At 49.0% G+C, this 24,236-nt stretch overlaps 2 protein-coding genes across 5 annotated transcripts in view; both read right to left on the bottom strand.

The window, feature by feature from the left end:
• The window catches only part of MGLL (monoglyceride lipase), a 136,578-nt gene that overhangs the window by 60,066 nt on the left and 52,276 nt on the right, over window positions 1–24,236 (bottom strand). The window lies entirely within an intron of this gene.
• On the bottom strand, window positions 18,371–18,890 carry LOC126949173 (60S ribosomal protein L23a-like). Its single transcript, XM_050781806.1, has one exon. The coding sequence runs from the start codon at window positions 18,888–18,890 to the stop codon at window positions 18,420–18,422; it is 471 nt and encodes a 156-aa protein (XP_050637763.1). The 3' UTR covers window positions 18,371–18,419.

Genomic DNA, 24,236 nt, shown 5'->3' with positions numbered 1-24,236 from the left:
TGTATTCATTCAAATTCTCAACTCTTCTATTTATTTATTAGTGACTGTCTTGACTTTGGATCAGAAAACTTCATCCTGGAACCTCCCTATCACTCTGAAATAAAGAACATTTTCATTAGAACTGGGAAGTGCAGCATCCAGCCAAGATCTCCAAATAAACACCATTTTCTGATGGAAAGAAATAAAGCAAATGTTTCCCAGAGCTTTCTGCTGTAAGGACTTAGAATTTACAAATTCAGATACCGTTCATCATAAAAGGAAAAGTGCACAGTGCCCTCTTGTACTCCTTTACTTCTAGCCCTCCTGCATTCCACATTCCATCCTTTACTCATCCTTTCTTCACTGAGCACTTGCTGTGTGCTGGGGGGATGGGTTTGGCATTCAGCAGTCAGCAAGATGAGCACAGATCTTCGTCATGATGGGGGTCAGACAAGAAACACAGAAAATCTAAAGTGGGTCTGACCACTGGTAGTCTGGAGGGAGCGGGTATGGGGTGCGTGTGTATGTGTGTTATGTGAGGGGGTTTACTGTTTTAGAGGAGGCCTAGCTGAGAAGGTGATATTTTAGTAACGACCAGAAGGAGGTGACAGAGCAAGCCATTCAGACATTTGGGACACATGTTCCTAGCAAAGGGGACAGAAAGTTTGAAGACTCCAATGGGCCCAGTAGGTGGGAACAGAGGGGAGGCCAGTGAGTTGGAGCCAAGGACAGGGAGAGATGGGACCAGGTCACGGGGGTCTTTTAGGCTTCTTGGGGACTTTGACTTTGACCCCGAGGGAGGTGGGAGCCACAGGGGGTGGTAGCTGAGGAGGGCCATGGTCTCACTTGGGCTGAAGGGACTCCTCTGCCCGAGTGTGGGGACTAGACTGTGGGGGTGAGGGTACAGCCTCCCTGCTGAGAAAGCTACTTCTGTGTCTCGTTCGCCTCCTGGTGAAATCAGGGCACCGTTTCTTCTGGGTTTGCTGTGGAGAAGGCATCTGAGTGACAAGGAGGCCATAAAAGGTAGTCTGGGACACTGGGCTAGGAACTGAGATCCAGTTCTGCCCCCAGCTCGCTGGGTGCCTTGGGCAGGCCACTTGCCTCTTCATGTGCGCAGTCAAGAAGATGGTCTCCACATCTTCTCCCGCCACGCTTCAAAGGCTGCACTCTCATTCTCTAACTTCAGAAGCAGCTTATTAAAAAACAGAGGGTAGTGCAAAAATGAGGGAGAGAGAACCGCGGTGGAGAAAACTGAGAAAGCCCCAAACAGCAGGTGGAGGCCAGGCCCTCCGGGACTCACAGGGAACAGATGTCCATTCTGTTGGCAAACCACAGGTTTCAGTCATTTCCACTCCCGGGCAAACACACACTGGCACACACACACACACCACTGAAAGGATATGCCACAAAATGGGGTACTGTTTGTCTCTGGGTAATTGAGTTAAGGCTAATTTTTTTGTCCTTTGGGTTTTCCAAGATTTCTACAATGAACTGGTATTTTGTCATGAGGGGAAAAAGACTTCCCCACCCACAAAATGCAACTGTACATATGCACAGTACAGAAAGCATGAAAACAAAATCAGCTGGCTCTGAATCAGCCCACAGTCATATCTGGTCTTGAGAAACCACTATAATTGGAGTTAGTGCCTTCATGCATTAAATGGATGTGCCAGGGGCAAGGCTGGCAGTTGAGGATGTGAAAATGAATGAGTTGTGTGTGTGGAGGGACCAGAGGTGAGGATCACTGATCTGGCAGAGCCCTGCCAGAGCAGTGGTGTTTCTGGGGGTCTGGATTACAGCATCAAGACAACCACAACTATCACTGAGACATCCCTGGAATGGAGAAAAGCAGTGATCAGAAATAGCTCCCAGGAATGGTTTTCATTATCTTCCGCCATTGTTGCCTTCTCTGAAACACACTGCTCTCAGTCATTCGGTAGGCTGACTGCAAAAATGGCTTCAATTCTCCCTTCTCCTTCCCCTTGCCCCTGTCCATGCCCCTCTGCAAAGTGCCCTGCAGCTCCTCCCAGCAAGGCTGGAGTCTGTGCTTGTGACTTGCTCGGACCAACACAATGCAGCAAAGGTGATGCTGTGCCAGGCCTGAGCCTGGGCTTGAAAGGTCTTGCATCTTTTGCTTGGTCTCTTGAAACCCTGCTGCCACCAGGTGAATAAGCCCAGGCTAATTGACTGGGTGATCAGAGACACATCCCAGCCAACTTTCTTGCATCTGTCACCTCAGCCAGCAGCCAGATGATTCCCAGACACAGAGCTGCCATGCGACCTGCAGCTGACCACACACGTGTGAGGGGCCCAGTTGAGATGAGAGAACCGCCCAGCTGAGCCCAGACTCACGCACTGGCTTGAAGCATCATGAGCTAGATAAATGGCTGTTGTCTGAAGCCAGTAAGTTTTGGGGTGGTTTGTTACACAGCTGTAGCTAATTGATTAACTGGTTACTGTCACAGATGTACCTGAGCAAAAACCAACCAACCAACCAACCAACCAACCTTTGGCTTGATTGAAACTGTCCCTCAGAGAATTTCATTTTAGAATCTGTGGCTCTTGCCAAAAGGGTGGTTCTACCATGATGGGCATCTGGGCTTTCCAATTTAAGGTGGGCCTTTCAGAGGTCAAGAACTGTGGCAGGTGAAAAGCCATAAATGATGCTTGGTTAACATGCACTACGTCTACTGCTTTACAAATTGTTATTTAAAGTAACAAAATACATGAACGCAGTCTCACTACTCCCTCAGGTGACCAATTATCTCACTTTGATGTGTATTCTAGACTTTTTCCTACACACTCACACTCATGTCTCAGCTCTGTGTCAATTTTTTTTTTAGATGGAGTTTCACTCTTATCCAGGCTGGGGTGCAATGGCCAATGTCGGCTCACTGCAACCTCCACCTCTTAGGTTCAAGCAATTCTCCTACCTCAGCCTCCCAAGTAGCTGGGATTACAGGCACCCGCCACTACGTCCAGCTAATTTTTGTATTTTTAGTAGAGATGGGGTTTCACCATGTTGGCCAGGATGGTCTCGAACTCCTGACCTCAAGTGATCCACCCCCCTCAGCCTCCCAAAGTGTTGGAAATACAGGCATGAGCCACCATGCCAGGCTGTCATTTTGTTTTATGATCTTCTTTTTCTTTCCATAAACAGCACTTTATATTTTTCCCTTAACAACAGGTCTTGGAGGCCTTTCCATAGCCAGAATTATAGACCTATCTCCTTCTTTTTAATCATGGCAAAGGATGACAGTACCTTAGTTTATCTGACTCTTCCTGTGCTCATGGCCATGTGAGTTGTTCCCAACTTTTCATGATAATGAGGTTTATCTCTCTGTACACATGTGGCGGATCCCTTTAGTGAGCAAGCAGAGATATGGCATCCCTGGTCAAGTGAGCATTTAAAGGAAAACAGTCGCAGATGGAGCCTTTCCAAAATCCACAGACCAATAACTGACCCTTTCCAAAACCGGCTGAGCTTCCCCAGCCCCGGGTCTTTCACCTTCCACCACTTTCAGGCTGCCTCCTTACCGTCTCTTCCCACAACCTGAAATGTACCTACCATGGGGTTTGTCAGGTAGAGTTTTCCTGCTTTAATCTAAAGTGAATGTGCATGGAAGTGGCTATATTTTTCTAAGAGGGGAAAGAAATTACCCTCCATTTAGTCATTCTGTTGTGCCCTTGATTGATTTTTTTTCTGAGTCAATGGTCCTGCACAGGGGGAAAAAAAAGATTTTCTACTGTTGTATTATAAAAGGAACACCTGATTCGTATGGACAGAAGGCTATAAGAGGAATCATTACAAAAATGGGAGACACAATAGTCAAAGGTGTAAATACAAAAGAAGCCCCAAAAGAAAACAAGAAGCCAGAAGAGAAGTAATGACACAGGGAAAGCTGCAGAGCAACCTCCCCAGCGTCTCTAGGAGCCTATCACTCAGTCACTCTCCTGCAACCGGGATGGCGAGTATTCCGGAAAGGTGAGGGGCTGCAGGTGTGAACAGTGAATTCCCTTCACCCAAAGCAGACCATATTGATGATAATGTGCCCTTTCCCTGCTGATGCTGGGTCCTTGATGTGACCAGTTTTTAACGTAGTCTCAGAACCCAGGGATGTTCTCAGGGGTTAGGTGTGAGGTCATCTGTCCCAGCACAAAATGGCCCTTGCCCATGGGTTTCCAAGTTGGCATAGCTCTTTGTTCCTGCAGTCACATTCCATGGATTCTACCAGCATGTCAACTGACGTGCTGGGCACTTCTGCAGACCTTGCCTCATCGAATCAGCATCAGGCACTCCAGGGCCTGAGCTTTGTCTCTGTGATTGGGTAGCTGTGCACAGACAACATAACCTCTGTGGCCTTCACTTTCCTCGCTTAAAATGGCCACACTAATAAGGTCGGCACACAGTCTACAGGGGGTAAAGGGAGCAGGAGATGCTCCATCTACAAATGTTCCTTCTGCATTGGGCTCAGAAACAGCCCGATGACTGAATCAAGGCCACACGACTAGAGATGGCAAAGGAGGCTGGTCCAGAGCACAGGCAGGTCTCCCCCAGTCCCACAGGACCCCAACACACGTCCTTGGTGATGGGTCTCCATTCCCACCCTTGACTTGGCATGGGAGGCACCAGATGTGAGCCCTGTCTTCCTCAGGGGTCACTTCCTCCCACGAGCCTCATCACAGCCTTCAGCGCCCTGCACTCCTAGCCCATTCTGTAGCTGCAGTAGCTGTTTCTGTTGGCACCCTGTTCTGTTTTGATCACTTCTGGGTGGTGGCCCGCTGGGGCCTGACACTGCACTCTACAGAGGAGGCCACAGCCTCCCGCTCACCCAGGCCCCGGCTTCACTCTGCAGCTTCCTCCTTGGCAGGGGCTTCGCTCTGTGAACTCAGAGGTCACGACCTGCCAAGCACTGCCACCCACTCCCCACCAAGCTCACTCCCAGTTCCCCTGGAAAGAAGGAGGTGCTTAGACTAAGTGAGAAAATCTCTCCCTTTTAGGGAATCAGTCCTGCTATCACCCCCACAACCATAAAAGGCAAAATAAGAAAGAAAGAAAAAAAAACCCAGATCTATCAAAAGCTCCACACCAGTGCCTTCCAAGACTGCAAGCCGTTCTTCAGGCAGTGGCCTCCCCTTCTGCTCCACGCGCCTCAACTCTACACAGGGCCTCACCCCTCACCGACATTCACTGGATGAGTACTTGCAACGGCCCCACTAGGCAGCAGTACTGCCTGTGTCCATTTCTCCAGGGTGGACGCTGAGGCACAGAGAGGAGAGGGGGCTGGCGGGCCGGGATCCACAGCCGTTAGGTCTGTTCTCACCACTCAGGCTGTTGGTGCCAGTCGGGGGTGCCTACAGGTGTGCTCCCGAGGCTGGGTCGGGCAGGAGGACGGGTTTTTCTTGTCGGAGGGCAAGAGTGTAGGTTTCACACTGGATCTCCACCCAGGCCTCAGTGGCCTCCCCATGTGCCTCCCACTCAGCTGCTGAGAAAACCAAACCAGAGAGCGAGAATGTCATCAGAGAGGGGTGTGGGGTATGTGTCTTGGGAGCTGTATTTCTAGGTGTGTGTGCTCATGCCAACGTGTCCCAGGCTCTTTAGAGGGAAGCGTTCCCTAGGTACGTGGCATTCCCTTTCAAATTCACCTAGCGCCTCAGCGAAGGGATCGTGTGGGAGGAACACGGGTTTCCACGAGATGGTAGGGATGTTTTATGTTTGTCTTCTTGGCATTTTGTGGTTCTGCAGTCATGAGCTGTGGCATCCCTGGGGGAAAGGTCCTTGCCAATGTGGGGGCTGCTCTTTTTGCCCACACAGCCTCGTCAACTAGGGGATGCCCCGTGCATTGCTCAACCCCAGAGAGAAAAGGAGAAGATAAAACCTGAATTCAAATGATTTCACTTCTCATTAGCTACTGTGACCTGGGAACAAGGGAAAAACCAAAGATGAAACTGTTCACGTTAGCTAGACTCAATGTTCTTGTAGAAGGAGGAAGAGGGTGTTTAAAGAAATAGAAGGGTTTAAACATTTGCTCACAGCTTTATAAAGGATAACATGCCTCTCCCACCCACCCTGCCTTCTGGGGTCTCAGCTCCTTCCCCTACCCAGCAATCCACTGCTGCAGGCCCCCAAACATGGGAGACACATATGCCAGTTGTAGGTCAGTGGGTATTTCAGTGACAAGGACAAGGAGAAGGTTGCCTCTGAATGAGTGTGGGTGGGAGGTGCATGGTCACAAGGGCGGACCACATGCCGCGGCGAGACTCAGTGCCACCAGGACACTGGCACATGTGCCTGTTGCTCCGAACGAGGACAAGTGGCCCCACTGCGGGCCCTAGAGAATGCATCCAACCTTCTATCTCCCCAAACATATGGAGCAGAGTCACCCAATCTTCGCACACCCCCTGTATTATTATTTACCTAATATACTTCTTAATTACATACTCATGTTCCCTCGCCCCCTTAAATTGATGTATTTATCAAAGACACTTTCTATGACTATTGTTTGTAGAAAATCTGTCACTTCCTGTAAACACAGAGTAACTGGTGGAGATGGCCATTTGTCTACCCAATATCCACTCTCTCTTTTCTTCTTAGTAACTGAAACCTGATACTATTCAGACTGGCAACGTGCCTGGGCAGAGCACTCTACCTCCCAGCCTCCCGAGCAATCAGTGTGGCTATGTGATTAACTCCTGGCCACTGAGATACAGGATGACATGGATAGATGGAACTTCCAGAAAGGCTTCTTAAGTGGAAGATAGGTATCAGTTTTTAGATCTGAAATATGAATGTAATGTGATGGCTGGAACTCTTACAGCCATCTTGGGCAAAGAGGTAAATGAAGCTGGGTGCTCTAAAGGTTGGGCAGCAGATAGAAGAAGTTGGTTTCTTGATAAAATAATGGAGCTGTTATCCCAAGCATTAAGGATGTCTTTTTATTCTGATATTTTGAGATCTAAGGCCTTGCTGACTGGGGAAATTACCTGTTCTAGGGCTAGCCAATTACTAGAGATAGTAAAGTTCTTACAGGGAAGCACATCTTTCCTATGCAAATTAACTGGTCCAGAGCCCACACCTCCACTCCAGGCCAATATTTCTCTGCTTTCATCATGCCAGGGCCAGATGCCAGACAGCCCCTACACCCCAGAGTCCACAAAATTATTCAATCTGGCTATTTCTAAGCCTGCTCACCCCATCTCACCCATCCCTTCCCATGGAAACCACAATAAAGATTTTTTTCCAATTTTTCTCTTTGTTCCCTTTGCCTCCTGATTAGCCCTGGTGCTTCCCCACAAGCCCCCGTGGCATGCTGTGGCCCCTTCTCTTGGCAACTGAGAAGAACAAACTCTCTTTTCAATGGCAGCCTCTCCTGATGTGTTGGCCTTAATATACCTGAATCACAATACAACCTACATTTTCAAACACAGGCGTGGCCCATCTCCAGACTTCTTTTCAGAAGAGAAATAAACCTTCTTCTTGTGTAGTTGACTGTTACAACTAGTCTTTATTTCTAGCAGCCAAACTGAATTCCTTACTGATATAGAAATTGTAAAATAAATACATATACATAAGAAAAAAGTGATTGCCTACATACTATCTAAAACCACTATGGCTGCTACCCTTGATGACGCAGGCCTAGGTCAGTAGCAGGACGGGCCCTCGTCTTCCTAGGAAGACCTCCTCCATCCATGCTTCTTGCCACACATCCCTGCAGGTCCTCCCACCAGGCGAGGAATACCTGTCCCCACTGTCCCCATCCTGTAAATAAATGTTGGGCTTGGCCATGTGACATGCTTTGGTCAATGGAAGGTGGACAGAGTGATGGCAAGAAAGTTTGAGTGCAGACTTTAAAAAGCATCACCATCCTCATGTTGTCTCAAAAAGAACATGACTCTTCTAGCCCACTGTTGCTGGAGACTGAGAGACACATGGAGAGAGCTAAACCAACTTGAGGCCTGGAGCCACACCCAGCCAAGCCCAGTCTAAAATATCTGACCTACAGACACAGGAGAAAGCATCAGTTGTTGTTTTAGGCTGTTGAGTTTCGGGGGTATTTGTTATGCAGCATTATCGTGGTAACTACTGGCTCAGTCGGGAAGGCAGCAATCTATATATATTTATTGATCTCTAATTTTTAAATTAGAAACTGCCTTAGGCATATCCCAGCACCTGTATATAATATATAATACACACAGACACACAGGCACACATACACACATATATGTATATAACCGGTGAGATGGCTTCTGACTTCAAGAAATTGATGACTTAGCTCTGGAACTCTCCGCTTTCAAAGACCACTGAGATTAGCTAGATGCCCAGTTGCCAACTCCAGCAGGAAATTTAACTCCAAGTGAATTGACTACACCAGAGAAAGAAACTCTTCATTGAACTCCCTAAAAGAAAAAGCACCCAACGAGCCCTGGGGACAATGAACAAAGCCATGACAGTGTCATGAAGCTGGGGGAACCTGCCTCTGAGAGAGCGCTTCTTGACCCCAACCAGGGTAGATCTGAATCCAAGAATTCAGGAGATCTGAATCCTCCTGACCCAGTCGTGTTCAGCCACGTGTCACCAACACCTTGTAAACGGATTGCTGATATGGGAGCGCCAGGAAGGAACGCACACTTGCTCACACTGGTGGGGAACCTAGCACACCCGCAGGTACTTGGCTGATGTTATTCATCAAATCTGTATGGCAGCTGCCTGGGGGCTTCTGTTCCTGTTTTATAGAGGATAAAACTGAGGATCTCTGGGCCCCGCGTGGCCAGCTGCACACCACCTCTGTTTCCTCTCCTACGGTGCCCTCCTCTCACCTCAACTCCTGTCTCCTGATTGTTCTTCATGAGCCAGGCACCCTCCTGCCCCAGAACCTTTGCATTGGCCGCCCCTTCTTCCCCTAGTCATCTGTGAGGCTCCTCCTTGCCTCCTTTGGGTCTTTGCTCAACTACCACTTTCTCAGTGGGGCCAGCAGCTTGAGCGTGGCTCCCTGCCCCCACTGCCCCACCCTCCTCCTCCTAGGTTTTATTTTGCTTCGTGGCACTTATCTCCCATGGACATACCCTAAAGTCATTTATTGCTGCTCATGGTCTGCCAAGGGCAGGGGCTTGTGTCTGTTTTGTTCACAGCTGCATCTCCTGTGCCTCGCACCATGTGTGGTGTTGGTAACTGGGCATCAAGCTAATACATTATAGACTGAATAAATGAATAAATACATGAATGAAGCTTGGTGATGTGAAAAAGCTTGTAAAAAGTCAATAGCTAGAAGTTTTTCAAGCTAGACAGAAGCCTAGGTCGGCCTGGCCCTCTTAGAGCAGCCCCTGAGCCTTGTATAATTAAACGGTGTGTTCTGTTGTTAGTGCTGACAAACTGCCAGTCTCCTTTCCCAACAATTCGGCTGTACCAAGCAAGGAGAATGGGGGAAGCCACCTGTAATTTTCTTTTCTCTCTTGCTCTTTTAAAGGGCCTTTAAAAATCAGATGTGTGTTATAACAAACAATAGGAGAATTGGTCAATTTATCATGTCATGACAAGCAATTGCTAGGGAGAAAAATATCATTCTTGAAAATGTGCAAAAGTGCAATGGTTGTAAGTTGTAAATATGACCCTCACAGGTCAGGATGTTCTGGGGGCTCCTGGCAGCTATTTCCTTCTTTTTCTTTTCTTTTCTTTTTTCTTCTTTTCTTTTCTTTTCTTTTTTTTTTTTTTTTTTGAGACAGAGTCTTGCTCTGTCGCCCAGGCTGGAGTACAATGGTTGATCTAGGCTTACGGCAACCTCTGCCTCCCAGGTTCAAGTGATTCTCCTGCCTCAGCCTCCTGAGTAGCTAGCTGGGATTACAGGTGCCTGCCACCATGCCTGGCTAATTTTTGTATTTAGTAGAGATGAGGTTTCACCATGTTGGCCAGGCTGGTCTCGAACTCCTGACTTCGAGTGATCAACCTGCCTCAGTCTCCCAAATGCTGGGATTACGGGCGTGAGCCACTGCGCCCAGCCCTGGCAGCTATTTCTAACAGCATCCATTATTATAAACCAGCTCTCCTATTGTGCGACCCCAGCAACTGAGACACACAGAGTAAGGCGGCTCTCAGTCCTTCTCTCTGCTACGTGTGACCCTGGCTAACGTCTCCAACCTCTCCGGGACTGTCCTTACCCCTCCCGTGGTCCCCTACGACACCTGATGTGACCAAGGCTCTCAGCACCATGCCTGGCACACAGTAGATGCTCAGTGGAGGTGGGTGTGTCTCTTCTGAATCACGTGCTCAAGAGGGATGTCTGTGTTCACCCGCAGTCATTTAAAAATCTCGGCTGTGGGCAAGTTCTTATGTCTCCCTGCACCTTCGCCTGCTTAGAGGTCATTTTCCAAGGAAGGGAAGAGAGAATGTAATTCACAGAAGCAGTGCCACTTTATAGAGATGCTTTGAGCCCAGGGATCCCGATGACTTCAGAGATTCTTGGTTCTTGTGTGGACTGGGAGGAAGGAGGGGTCTGATGTAGAGCTCCCACCTGCTCAGATCAGCCCAGCTCCTTTTCCCTCACTCAACACAGGGTCCTTGGAATCGGTCCCTTTGGCCTTCAGATGATCCTCCTTTTTTGGTAAGAAAGCTTCCACTAAATAAAACCTTTAAGTGATTTTTCCAGTCTGGTGGCATCTGCACAATAACTGAGGAAAGAAATCATTATGATTATGGGGCCTGAATGATCCAGCACTTCTCCACGACTCTGGGGAGGAGGCAGCTGGCCCCTGCCTCTCACACTGACTGTCTGCGGGCAGGCCCTGCTTAGACGGCTTGGTTTTCTGTGTTGGAGAAAGGAAGCCAGTGGTGTAGCAGGGAGGGCGCTGGATGTGCACACAGCTTTCAAAGAAAAGCAAAGGAAAGCGGACAGGAGGGAAGGGCAGAGCCACACAGGGATGGAAGCGTCTGTTTATGGGACACTGAGTTTGTGTGGGGTCCTATGAGCTAACGTTTCCATAGGAAGCCTCAGGCCTAACATATAGATGGGAAACCTGAGGCTCAGAGAGGTCAAGTGACCGTCCTGGCCACACAGGTACAAACAGTGGGCCAGGCCACTCTGCCTCTGCCCAGCAGGTTCACATAACAGAACTCTCTGGGCTAAGCTCCAGTTGTCAACAGGGGACCAACCCCTCTGGGCTCATACCATGCCACACAGGGCACACGGGTGCTGAGGAATGAAGATGGAAGCAACTTGTTCTCCCCCTGGAGTCAGCCCTGACGCTGGCTCTGTCCCTTGGCCAGGCTCAGGCGCCACCTCTGGGAGTCAGAGCATCTCCTAGCAGAGCCTTGGCAGAAGGCGAGGTGAGGAGCTGGCACGGCACCCCCGACAGACTGCGCGTCGCAAGCTATTCCTGGAGCCGCTGCGGCACTTCTGTCAGATGATACAGAAACCCCAGGGCCACTCGCCTGGGGGCTGCGCCCCACGCCAGGCTGCTCAGAGGCACAACACTGACTGGGGGGCTGGTCTGATAGAACCTGCGGCTCTGCACCCCAAAGCATCTTCCCAAAAGTTAAAACTGTAGCAACATGCAAGAGTGTAAGAATTTCAGTCCGACTTTGCCCCCTGATGAGTGTGTGAGCTTGAAAAAATCACGCAGCATCTCTGAGCTTGTTTCCTCCATAGGGACGTTGCCTGCCTCGCTCTGCTGCCATAGGATTAAATGGGGTGATCCATGGAAAACAATTATTAGCACAGAAGTCATGGATTTTTCCAGCTCGGCAAGCGTTACTTGATTTTCTTTAAACAGGGCCCATCCTCCAGGCCAAATTCATACCCACACATACAAGATTCACGAGTGTGAACTTGAGCATATCCAAAGAAATTGTCATTTCTGTGAAATGCCTTGTAATTCTGCAAGCCTTCACTGAGCAGCTGCTATGAGCAAGGTGCCACATGGATGTGCAGAGCAGAGGCCCCGGTTGCTGTGTTCAGAGAACCTACAATTCCCTGTGGCCATCCGGACCCTTCGCACTAGCAAGGGGCCTACCGCCTGGAAGGGAGTTCTGGGGGTGCTGATGACGGGACTGCTTCGCTTTCTGGGGCCCACTGGGCAAACTGGGCTTCTCCCCTGCTGCTGTGTCTTGTCAGAGCCACTGTGTTGCGGGTGCTGGCTTAGTTTAGGGTGGGGTTGAGAAGCTTTGAGGCACCAGGTGGAGGCCTCCCCAGGGCTTCTCCTTCTCCAGCAAGCAGTACTAACCTCCACAGCCAGGGTAGAAGCCACAGAACACTCAGAGACAGCAGTCAAAGAGGCCACTTCTCTACCGCCTGGACCAGAGACTGCAAACTGCCCTTCAAGCTGCATTTCAAGTGCCTTCTGTGTGTGTGTCCACGTGTTCCCCTAAGCAACTGGGCTACACCAGTCTATCACAAAGCTACTGTTGGTTTCCTCTTTTGGCTGGTGAGGACATGGAGGCACAGAGAGGGCTGGCGCACAGCCGGCCGTAGGCAGAGCTGGATTACCACGCAGGCTGCCTCCCTCCCGGCATGTCCGGTTCCTGGCTTCACCAGCCAGGCCCTTGGGAGCCCAGCTCTCCGGGGAGGGACTCCAGGCAGAGCTTCATTCTCAAATGCCCAGACAAGCACTAAATATGCGTAGTGTACCCAGTGCACTTGCCAGGGAGTTGTGACTGCGTCTGAGGATCCCATGCAAGGTTTGAGTCCTCCATTTGCTTTTTAATTTCTCCCTTTATCTCTAACAGGGGAGAAACCTAGACACTGAGAACACAGCTTAATAGAGCTGTGATTTGGAATTCTGATCCTGGCTCTACCACTCCTAGCTTGTTCTCTTTCCTGTAAAATGAAAATGACGATGGCTTTACCTGCCTTGGAAAATGAAATTAAATTAAATAAAGAATATGAAGCCCTTCAGAAAGGGCAGCCTGACAGTGCATGGTGGTTTATTACTTCCACATTAGTGACACGTGAAGCACCTTGTCTGCCGGCATGCGGTTCTTTTTTCATTGTGAGGAGGTGCCCGCTGGGCACTGCTCTGCTCGCGAGCTCTCCGCATCCTCCCCGCCTGCCCTGACGGTTGGCAGCATTACAGCCGTTTATTTTTAGTTCTTGGTGGGCCAGCCATTTCCTGGTCACATGCTGTTTGAGCTCCCACTTCAGAAAGGCTCAGCTCACAAGACAGACTCTGCCCATCCTCAACCCCTCAGCCTTTCTCAAGGGCTGTGTCAAAGCGAAGCCAGCCCCGGCCCTACCTGTTTTAAAGTTCCTTTGAGGAGCCCTTTCTTCTGGCCCACTTGCAGCCAGAATGATTTTGAAGTTTAATTTACGAAATGGGCAAGGTAGCTGTTTCCATGTGTGGGGAGAGGTGCACAGAACCTGGTTCTGGGAGCTGGGGCCTGAGATCCGGGTCCAAACCTGCCACCAACTGGTGGGACCTCAAAATCTGTCCCTGACCCTTGTACAGTGAGAAAGGAAGGTATGGAGGCTTCCTTGCGGCCCACTGCTCTGTCAGTGACCATCAGATGAGAGCAGTTCTGGTCACTGCTGCAGCTTCAGTTATGAGTATGCACATAGTAACAGGTGCACCTGCTGCATGCTGCTCTGGGCCAGGGCCTGTTCTAAGCAATTTATCACTGGTAAGTTTACAGATGGGAGCTCTATACCTAGGTACCATTATTACCATCTCCACTTCACAGATAGGAGATGGGATGGGGACGCCTCAGGCCAGGTCTGTGTTTGTGCCCTGTAGCTGGGACTGGAACCCAGTGTCACTCCAGACTCTGCCTTCCCTCCATGGCAGCCTCCCCAGCTTTGCCCTTGATCTCCATGTGTGCTGGATCACAGTGTGTCACTCTGATTGGGGAAAGATGGGTGATCGACCCTCCTTGAATGTCTTTAGGGAAATACTCAGTATTTGGAGATAGAAAAAAAACCAACCATGCAAGGTCCTTATTACCTAGGCAGGGTGCAGCAGTGTGGCTTCATAGGGTGTCAGGTGTGTGGTGAGTGTGCATGCACTGACATGCACCGGCAGGTCCAGGCTGCCCCAGCAGCCAGGGGACAGGTGTGCTAGAAAGAAAAGGCTCCAGAGGGTATATCATCTCCAAGATGGATCTGAAGATGCCAGTCTGAGGGTGATAGAGACTACTGCTAAAGATCGAACGGCTTCTTCTGGGGACCTAGAGTGATGTCTGTTTTCTTCTCACCCTCTGGTCCCATGAAGCCAGGTTGGACACAGAAAACACTGGACTGTACCCAGTTGCTGTGGTAGCAGGGGCTCCTCAGGCTCAAGACCAGCTCTGCCTCAGCAGAACGGTAGCGCCTCACAAGCATGCCAGGGGTGTGGCTTCTGTTCGCCAAGGGGTGTGCCGCAGCAGCCACGGCCATCTGGATCTCAGACCCTGCCCAAGCAACCTGGGTGGGGACATCTCCCTGGAGCCCCACCTGGACCTGTCCTGAGGCCAACCCAGCCCCTGACCCTGGCTGGAGTGAACCTCTGCCTGTGCCCCAAGCTCGACCACTGGGTCCTTCCCTCTGTGCCACCTCACTGAGCTTCCTTCCTTCCCCTCCCTGCCGCCTCTCCTTTTCCTATTGCCCTCTTGTCCTCAAACTCTCCCAGAGACAGAACCACTGTGCGGGGGAGGGGGACATAGGGCTAAATTGCAGATGGGACTTGTCCTCAAGGAGCAACTAAGTTTACTGATGTCGCCATAGTCATTACACCCACCTCAGTATGCAGTCTCAGCTGCGTGCTGAGAAGATAGGAAAGGAAGATCCAGGTTTCAACATGGGTGGAAATAAGAGGCTCCACCTCCACCCTCCTCCCTCCCGGCTCTCAGGCGCTCCTCTGGCTTCTCAGAGCTTGTATGTCACCATCTAAGCTGCAAATCCCCAATGCCCATCACGTGGCCTCTCTGGGTGGCACCCCATGCCTGATGCTGAAGTTGCCTGAATACCACCCCCAGTTGTGCTCCCCTTTCCTCTCAGATTCAGGAACCCACCTCTGACATGATAAAGATGGGCCCTGGGAGGGGCACACACCCTCCTCTGTGAGCATCTGCTCCCACCACAGACTCCTGGGGCTCTAGGAAGCCTAACAGCCTGAGGACGATGGGCAACCCTGTGTCTCATTCGGGGAAGAAGTGGTGCTGGAGCGAACGGGGCTGCAGACCTGGAGTGGAAGAGGTCCCACTGGCCTCTCAGCACCTTATGACTTTACTATGTCTCCCTGCCTGCAGAATGGGCATACAGATATCAAGGCCATATACTTGTGGTGCGGAATAAAAGAGAAGAACAGAAAGTCCCCAGGAGAGGCCCGGGCCGCAGTTGTGCTCTGCTGTGGGTGAGAAGAGGTGCATGTTTGGGAAGCTCACGTGCTCTCCTCATCTATAATAATTACCACACCTATTCCAAGGCTGTAATGAGGGTCAAGGCAATGTTTGAAAAGCTTTGCATGGATAATCAGGCATATAATAAAAATTAATTAATATTTAATATGAGTATCATCTCTCTCTCTGAGAATTCTTATCAATACTCTATGACATAGGTAATATTACATCACTTTCCAACTTTGGAAGCCACACTAGTTAGCATGAAGCTGTGACTGGCGTCGAATCAGGTTTTCCTAAGGCGAAAAAGCAGTCACCCCAACATAGCCAATATTTATGGAATACTCTCTGTGGGCCAGGCCCCCTACATAGAGGAGCTCATTTAATTCCCTTTTAATCCCCCTACTGAACCTATGGGGTAGAAAGAGACTTTGACTCATCCCTTACTGTAGATGAGAAAACTGAGGTGCAGAGAGGTTAGTAACTTGCCTGGAGTCACATAGCAAATAAGTGGTTAAACTGACTCAAATTCAGGCCTTTCAGACAACAAGGACTATGTATTTGTTCTACACCCAAATATAACCTACATATCTGTTATAATTAGCTACATCTTTTCTCAGCTCCTGAACCACAGCAAATAGCATCCCTGGTGCCGAGAAGAATTTCCTTTCCTAGAATTATTCAGTCTTTCTTTTTAACACAGGATCACGTGTAAGTAATTTGACTTTTTTTCTCCTCCAACAAGTGACTCATTCAAACACTTCAGAAACGGCTTCTTCTGGGGACCTAGAGTGATGTCTGTTTTCTTCTCACCAGGAAACCTTAAATATTTTCATCTGAGAGACCATATGAATAATTTTGAATGAATAACTACGCCTTTGGGGTAAATTCCTTCTGAAAGATAACCAGGTGGCAAATTATCAGGCCGCTGGGCACTGGAATGAGAAGAGACGGTGCTGGGTCTCCAGGAGCGTCCATGTGGCTTCCAAAGCCTCCAACACAGAACTGCAATTCGGCATTCAGACGGCACACTTGCTGCGGCCCTCGGAAGAGCCACGTGTTCTTGTCACTTCAGTGAAGCTGAGTGAACAACGTGCCCGATTCCCGTGTGACTAGCTCGGGGTTCACATTGTACCTGCCACAGCAATCACTTTGCAAATTTTTAAAAACAGTTCAACAGTGGGTAAAAGAACAGAAACATGTACCCCCAACGTCGCTGAAGGCTGATGAAGAGCATTCCTGCAGGAGCAGCCACACTGTGGGCCGCATCACTTCAGATTAGCTAACACGGGAAGCATGAACTTTTTATAGAAAAGATGGGAGCTGTCTATTTAATTTCAGGGAACTGAAAAAAAAGTTTCTCTTCTCAGCCAGTGACTAATGTGTGGTGAGGAGAGCAGGGATCTGTGTGTTGGGAAAGAGGACAGTATGGGGGCTTGTTGAGCACCTACTATGTGCCCACCAGCCACTCTGCCAGCAGCTAAGATATTCATTTAATCTTCACCGGGTAGAAACTATGACTTAGAGTTACAAGTGGGGAAACTGAGGCTCAGTGAGGTTTAGTAGCTTGTCCAAAGTCACAAATGTTATGTCCTATGAAGATCTTTCCCTATGATCACTCCCCAAGGTAGTCTGGGCCCTCCCTCCCTCCCCCATACGTCCCATGCACACTTCTGCCAGACCCCCATAATGGCCCCCCACCAACTACTTTTGCTCTTGAAGTATGTCTGTCTCCATGGATTCTCCGAGGCAGTAACCAGGTCTGTGTGATTTCCTAATTCCATACCCAGCATTGACCCAGCACACAACAGGTTCTCATATAATAGCTGTTGAATCTGTTTATTGCAAATGTTGTGTGTATATTTCCCATTTTAACTATGTAGACACACGCCTTATTGAAAGTAAATCGTACCCAGAAAACACTCGTAGTGCCCCTGGCTCTTTTCTCCTTAGAATCTGCCAAACCCCTTTCTTTAGCGGGAGCCCCAATCCACTTCCTCAGTTGCACACAGGGTCGCCTCCCAACTGTGCCTTCCTGGCCTGTTTATCAGTCAAGCAGAAGCACTCTTACGAAGGGTGCTGTGTCCTCAAAAACAGCATCAAAGAACTCCGAAGACAGTGGCTTTGTTGGTTCGTTATAGAGGATTCTGGAAGTCAGTTGTGCCATAATCAATGTAAAACCATATGACATAAATTTTTGTGACAAAAGATATTTGTAATGAGATCTTCTCTTTCAAATATGAAGCCTTAGTTTACCTCTTTAAAAACACTAGTTACAGCCGGGCGCAGTGGCTCACATCTGTAATCCCAGCATTCTGGGAGGCTGAGGTGGGCGTATCGCTTGAGGTCAGGAGTTCGAGACCAGCCTGGCCAACATGGTGACACCTCATCTCTACAAAAAATACAAAAATTAGCCGAGTGTGATGGCATGCCCCTGTAATCCCAGCTACTCAGGAGGCTGAGGCAGGAGAATTGGTTGAACCCAGGAGGAAGATTGTGGGGGACCGAGATTGCACCACTGCACTCCAGCCTGAGCCACAGAGCGAGACTCTATCAAAAAAACAAAACAAAACAAAACAAACAAAAAACAAAAAAACTAGTTAGGAAATTATCCTTTAAGGCTTACCTTCCTTATATTCTCCATCATCACCATCACCATCACTCTCACCAATATTACCATCACTATCACCATCAACATCTATGGGTGCCTGTCATGGAGCCTGGATTTATTTGATCCCTCAATATTTGCACTATTGCACCCATCATGTTAGATGAGGCAATGGAGGCTCAGCGAGGTTAGGAAATTTCCCAGGGGTCACATAAGCAGTCAGTGGCAAAGGCAAGGTGACATTCTTGCCTGCCTGGTTCCAAAGATTGTAAACAATTCACTAATCAATGGGGCAGTCATAAAATCCCATATTTCATGATTCGTGGCAAGGATCAAATAATTCAAAAACACATTTGGGGCTGGACCTTAGCTTGTGAGAGTCTCAAGGGCAGAAGTATGGTCTCATTCCTCTTTCTATCCCACAGTGAAAGCACATGGTAAGCACTTCTTGAAAGAGTGAATGAACGGATTATTATTTTTTTTTTTTGAAAAGATATATATATATATATTTAGAATTAGGCAGCTGGACTCAGTTTAGATGATCCCAATTTTGTTGGCAACATCCAAAGCGTCGTAATCAGGAGCCAGTCGAACATACGCCTTTTTCTCTCCATCAGGCCGAATCAGGGTGTTGACCTTGGCCACATCAATGTCATAGAGCTTCTTCACAGCCTGTTTAATCTGGTGCTTGTTGGCTTTAACATCCACAATGAACACAAGTGTGTTGTTGTCTTCTATCTTCTTCATGGCAGACTCAGTAGTCAGTGGAAACTTGATGATAGCATAGTGGTCAAGCTTGTTTCTCCTGGGGGCGCTCTTCCGAGAATATTTGGGCTGCCTCCGGAGTCGCAGTGTCTTGGGCCGCCGGAAGGTGGGTGACGTGCGGATCTTCTTTTTTTTGTGGCTGTGGACACCTTTCAACACTGCCTTCTTGGCCTTTAAAGCCTTCGCTTTGGCTTCGGCTTTAGGAGGGGCAGGAGCTTCCTTCTTCGCTTTCGGCGCCATCTTGTGAAAAGGGTCCGAATGAACGGATTATTTAAGAAATTACAGACTATCAGAGCCCTGGGGCACTCTGTTCCATAAGAGTGTAAAATGTTCTCAAATAAATTTTGAAGCAAGTTTAACTCTAGAAACAGAATAGCAATTTGTAAACTTAAAGTCTCAGAATGATGCATTTGACAATATCCAATGCGGCCAGGTTTTAGCTATTAAGAAATAGAATTCAAACACTTTTCAGTACATGTCTCTGGCAGGTAACTGGAATGTGGTGAGGCCATCAGTAATAATAATGAGCAGGTGAATACATGCTATATGCCAGAACCTTTGAAAAACACTACACCTAAATTATTGTTTACTCCTCACAACAACTTATGAGGTAGAAATTTCAATACCTTCATTTCATAGATGAGGAAACCAAAGCTCAGTAATGTTCCAGTAACTTGTCCAAGGATAACAGAGGATATTATGGACAAGCGTATGCCAATAAATTTGACGTCTTGGATGAAATACACAAACTCCTTGAAAAACACTACTAAAGCTGACACAAAAAGAAAAAGAAAATTGGGATAGTCCTATTAATAGTTAAAGAAACTGAATTTATAATTAAAATCCTTCCCAGAAAGAACACTCCAGGTCTTGATAGCCTCACTGATCTACCAAACATTGAAGGAAAAAATAATAATGATCTTACACAAATTCTTTCAGAACTAACTAAGAAGGAGCACTTCCCAATTCATTTTATTAGCCAGAATATCCCTGGTACCAAACCTGGAGAAGGACATAACAAAAAACAGACTGCAGACCAAGGCCCTGCAGCTAGTAAATGACTGAACCAAGATTTGAGCCCATATCTGATGCCAAAGCCTGTGTGTTTAACCATCACACCACATTGCCACTTTCTGTGCCAGTTGCTTTTGTATAGCTGATGTGTGGTTTAAGGATCACAGCCCTCATTTTGGGGATGTGTAATGACTACTGGAGTCTTAGAAATAAAATGTTAAGAACCGAGGCCTGACCTACATTACTCTGACATCCAAGACAACTAAGTAAGGGAGTATTTCCCAATAGTTTCCTGACTCTGACTCTCCCTTCTCCCTTTGGCATTTCCTTCCCCCTCCCCCGTACTGAGATATCCTTTCCTCTCTTTTTCCTACTGAAGCTCCCTGTCCTGTCCATCCCTCCAGCTCTCCAAGCCCCGATGCTCACCTCCTTCAGGGAACCTAGTGCATCACTCATGTGTCTACCCCTGGGCAGTGATTCTAGGCTGTAGTGTCCATCAGAGTTGCCTAAGGGCTTGCTAAACACTGACTGCTGGTCCTACCCTGGAGCCCGAGAGTGTGCACTTCCCACAAATCCCTGGGTGGTGTTGCTGCTACTCCTACTGCTGCTGGTTTGACCAGAACCACACTTTGAGAACCACTACCATACTCACAGCCCCTCACATCTAGAGATGGTTCCTTTCAGCTCAGCGTATGGAGTCTCTGGGTAAAACTCTGCTAAAAAGAATTGGATTGTCAGGCCAGGAGTGATGGCTCATGCCTGTAATCCCAGCACTTTGGGAGGCCGAGGTGGGCAGATCACCTGATGCCAGGAGTTTGAGGCCAGCCTGACCAACATGGTGAAACCCCATCTCTACTAAAAACAAAAAATTAGCCAGGCATGGTGACGTGCACCTGTAATCCCAGCTACTCAGGAGGCTGAGGCAGGAGAATCGCTTGAATCCGGGAGGCAGAGGTTGCAGTGAGCTGAGATCGTGCCATTGTACTCCAGCCTGGGCAACAGAGCAAGACTCCGTCTCAAAAAAAAAAAAAAAAAAAAAAAGAATTGGATTGTCTTTGACCATAGGCTTCCTACAAATCAATTTTTAAACAACTGGCATTTCAAAAGTTCAACTAACCTGCATCACCTAGACGTTGCCCTCACTTAGTGCCATAGTCCACACTAAAACCCTGTGACAGAGGTAGTGCATCTTCCCCATTTCTCAGATGAAGACAGCAAGGCCCAGGGAGGCTGGTGAGGGGGAGGCTGCCATCGCAGCTGAGGTCTTCTCCTCAGAGTACTGAGGAGTCCAGTACTCAGAGTACTGGACCCTGAACTGCCGGCCCGGGTGGCTTAGCCCCCAGGTACTGAACATATTTAAGTAGCAAGTGAGCTCCAAGAGGCTGCGAGTTGATATCTGTTTGGTTCAGCATTTCTCCAGTGCCCAGACAGTGCAGGCACATAGTGAGTTTCAATAAATACTTGCTGAGTGGAGGGAGAGCAGAGCAGCCTCCTTGCCTCCACCCCACATCACCCCACCGCTGAAGCACCATCAGAGTCCTGGGGGTCTGTCCTGAGGATGGAGCGGGCTCCTGTGAGCACTCAGCTCAGTGCCTGGCATGCGCCATGACTGCTTTCCTCTTCCACCCATCATCTCGACATCAGCCAGCCCTTCCCCAGGCCACTCTGCCACAACAGCAATATGGTGCTTCTCTTCATAACTATCCGCCCTTGTGGTTAACAAAGAGCTTTCATAGCTAGTTTCTCATTTAGAATCAGAGAATTCTAGAAGTGGAAGAAACTTCCTAAATCCTCAATCTCCTGGGCTCAAGTGATCCTTCCACCTCAGCCTCCCAAGTAATGGGGTCAGGTGCACGCCACTGCATCCAGCTAATTTTTGTATTATTTTTGTAGAGACAGAGTCACATCCTATTGCCCAGACTGGTCTCAAACTCCTGGCCTCAAGCGATCCTCACACCTCAGCCTCCCAAAGTGCTGGAATTACAGATGTGAACCACTGCGCCTCATCCTGAAAAATTTTTTTGAAGTGAATCCTTTAATCAAATGAAATCTTCTATAGAAAAAGAGCTGAGTGGCCCTGCATAAGGTGGGAAAGAAGGCAGTGCCCAGCCCTCTCGGTTTCGGGGACACTCCCCACAGCCCCTTGGAGGATATAGACTCTCCAGGGCAGGTCTCGTCCACTCCAGGTCTCTTCACCTTTCAGAAAGAACCAAGAGAGCAGGAGGGAGAGTGCCATGTCCAAGCCATGGCGTGGGTTGGTCAAAGAACTAAGGTGTGAGGGCCAGGTGCAGCTGCACAGAGGGAGTCTTGCAAATGAACAGTGAATATCTAAGAATAATGGAATAGACTCCAGGAGGCAGGGCTGTATGGAGCAAAGCCAGGTCACAAAACCCTGTTGGAGTCTTTAAACATCTTTAACCACTTGGCCTGTGATCCAAAGTGAGCAGCTCAGTGACTTGCCCAAGGTCACAAGGCTGGTTGCCCAGGGTTACAAGGGTGAATGCCAAGGGTCACAGACTGAGTGCCCAAGGTCACAAGGCTGAGCACCCAAGGTTATAAGGCTGGGTACTCAAGGTCACAAGGGTGAATGTTGAGGTCATAAGGTTGAGAGCCCAAGGAAAGGCTAGGTATCTAGGGTCACAGGCAGGGTGCCCAGGGTCACAAGGATATGTGTCCAAGGTCACAAGACTGAATGATTTATTTATTTCCTCTTTCCCTTTATGCTGCTTGTCCCTAATTAGGCCCCAGAAGCCTACTTAAACCCCCATCTGCCTATGTCTCAACCCTACGATTTGTGCTAGCCAAGCCCATGTAAGCAGGAACCACAACTGCTCATTGCCTCAGGCAGTTACCCTCCCAATCCTGCCTCCTTGAAGGCCTGGCAACCGGTCCAACAGGAGCAGAGGCAGCTGCTCTCTGCTCACCGTGAGCTTTGTGGTCCCAGAGACCATCTTCCCTCTGGTCCTGCTCATCACAAGGCAACCCTTTACTATTTCTGCCTTCCTCCAGTTATGCATTTTATTTTATTTTTTGTGATAGGGTCTCGCTCTATTGCCCAGGCTGGAGTGCAGTGGTGAAATCACAGCTCACTGCAGCCTTGACCTCCCGGGCTCAAGCGATCCCAAGTAGCTCCCAAGTAGCTCCCGCCTCAGCCTCCCAAGTAGCTGAGATCATAGGCATGCACCTTTAAGCACTGCTAATTCTTGTGTTTTTTATAGAGACAGGGTTTGACAGTTGTCCAGGCTGGTCTCAAACCCCTGGGCTCAAGTAGTCTTTCCCCATCAGCCTCTCAAGGTGCTGGGGTTACAGGTGTGAGCCACCACGCCCAACCTCCTCCATTTATCTTGAAAGGTTTTCATCTGCCTTAGGAAGAAGACAAATGTCCACCACTGGCTCTGCATCATTCTAGGACTTAGTGCCATACTTACCATCTGCAGTTAACTCAAGGGGCATTTGAAAATTATAAAGAGAAGCCCTACGTTAATTTTAATCCAGGGTAGTAGAACACCAGGGGCAGCATGTATGTGGGGAGCAGACAGGTGGGGGACCTCAGCCTGGTGGCAACAGTCCTGGCTGTCTTGGGAAGGACGCCTCCTGGCCTCCATGAGGTTCTGTTTCTCAACACAACAGTAGTGCAATGGTGGGTCTCACACCAACGTCTCTCAGGGCATCTGAGCCTCGCACTTTCCTACCGTCCCTCAAAAAGCAAAAGAGGTGTCATGGGAGGAAGAAAGAAAACCTGTGTTTACCAAACCCCAGGCTCCGAACCAAGCACCCTACATACTTCACCTCACTGAATCCCTGGGATAACCCCAGCAAGCCTTATCAGCCCTACTTTTTCAACTTAGGGGATTGTGCAGACTTGCCAAGGCCGCACAGGTAGTAAAGGATGAAGCCACAATTCGAGGCCTCGTCTGTCTGGTTCCAGAGCTCCTGCTCCCCCAACCTCTAAGTGCAGACAGCATGCTGCATTGGTAGTTCACTTCTGACAGCACCCCACAGGCTGGTATTGTTAGCCCATTTTACAGATGAGGAGTGTGAAGTCTAGAGAAGTCAAGTAACTTGCCAAGGCCACAGAGCAAATTAGAGCCAAGGTCTGTCTCTCTAAAGCTAAGCCTGTTTCACATCTGTGCAAAGGCTGGTGGAAGGAAGGTCACGTGAACTGTCCTGCACACTACTGCATGCCAAGCGTTCCCACGGCACTCTTGAGGGAGTAGTCTGGCTGCTCCTCTTGCAAGCAGGAAAGCTGAGGTTCCTGTGGGGTTAAAGCCACGGACTCCAGCTGACCCAGCAACTAGGGAGAGGCTGGATATGCAGGGGGCTCTGTATGCATCCAAAACTCTGCTCTCTGCTGTGGTGTGAATGTTTGTCTCCCCTCGGAATTCATGTTGAAATCCCAACCCCAAAGGTGATGGTGTTGGGAGGTGGGGCCTTTGGGAGGTGATAGGTCATGGGGGCAGAGGCCTCATGAATGGGGTTAGAGGCCTTATTAAAGGGGCTGCAGAGCTCTCTAGCCCTCTTCCCACCATGTGAGGACACAGTGAGAAAGCATCATCTATGAACCAGGAGGTG

Source organism: Macaca thibetana, chromosome 2 (genome assembly GCF_024542745.1).
Source record: "Macaca thibetana thibetana isolate TM-01 chromosome 2, ASM2454274v1, whole genome shotgun sequence".
In the NCBI taxonomy this organism is placed as follows: Eukaryota; Metazoa; Chordata; class Mammalia; order Primates; family Cercopithecidae; genus Macaca; species Macaca thibetana.
The sequence above is the reverse complement of the archived record's forward strand: the minus strand, read 5'-3'. Positions and strand labels throughout refer to the sequence as shown.

Bases quoted from the DNA above. Each gene is read 5' to 3' on its own strand.
- LOC126949173 (XM_050781806.1), bottom strand. From the start codon at position 18,890: ATGGCGCCGAAAGCGAAGAAGGAAGCTCCTGCCCCTCCTAAAGCCGAA.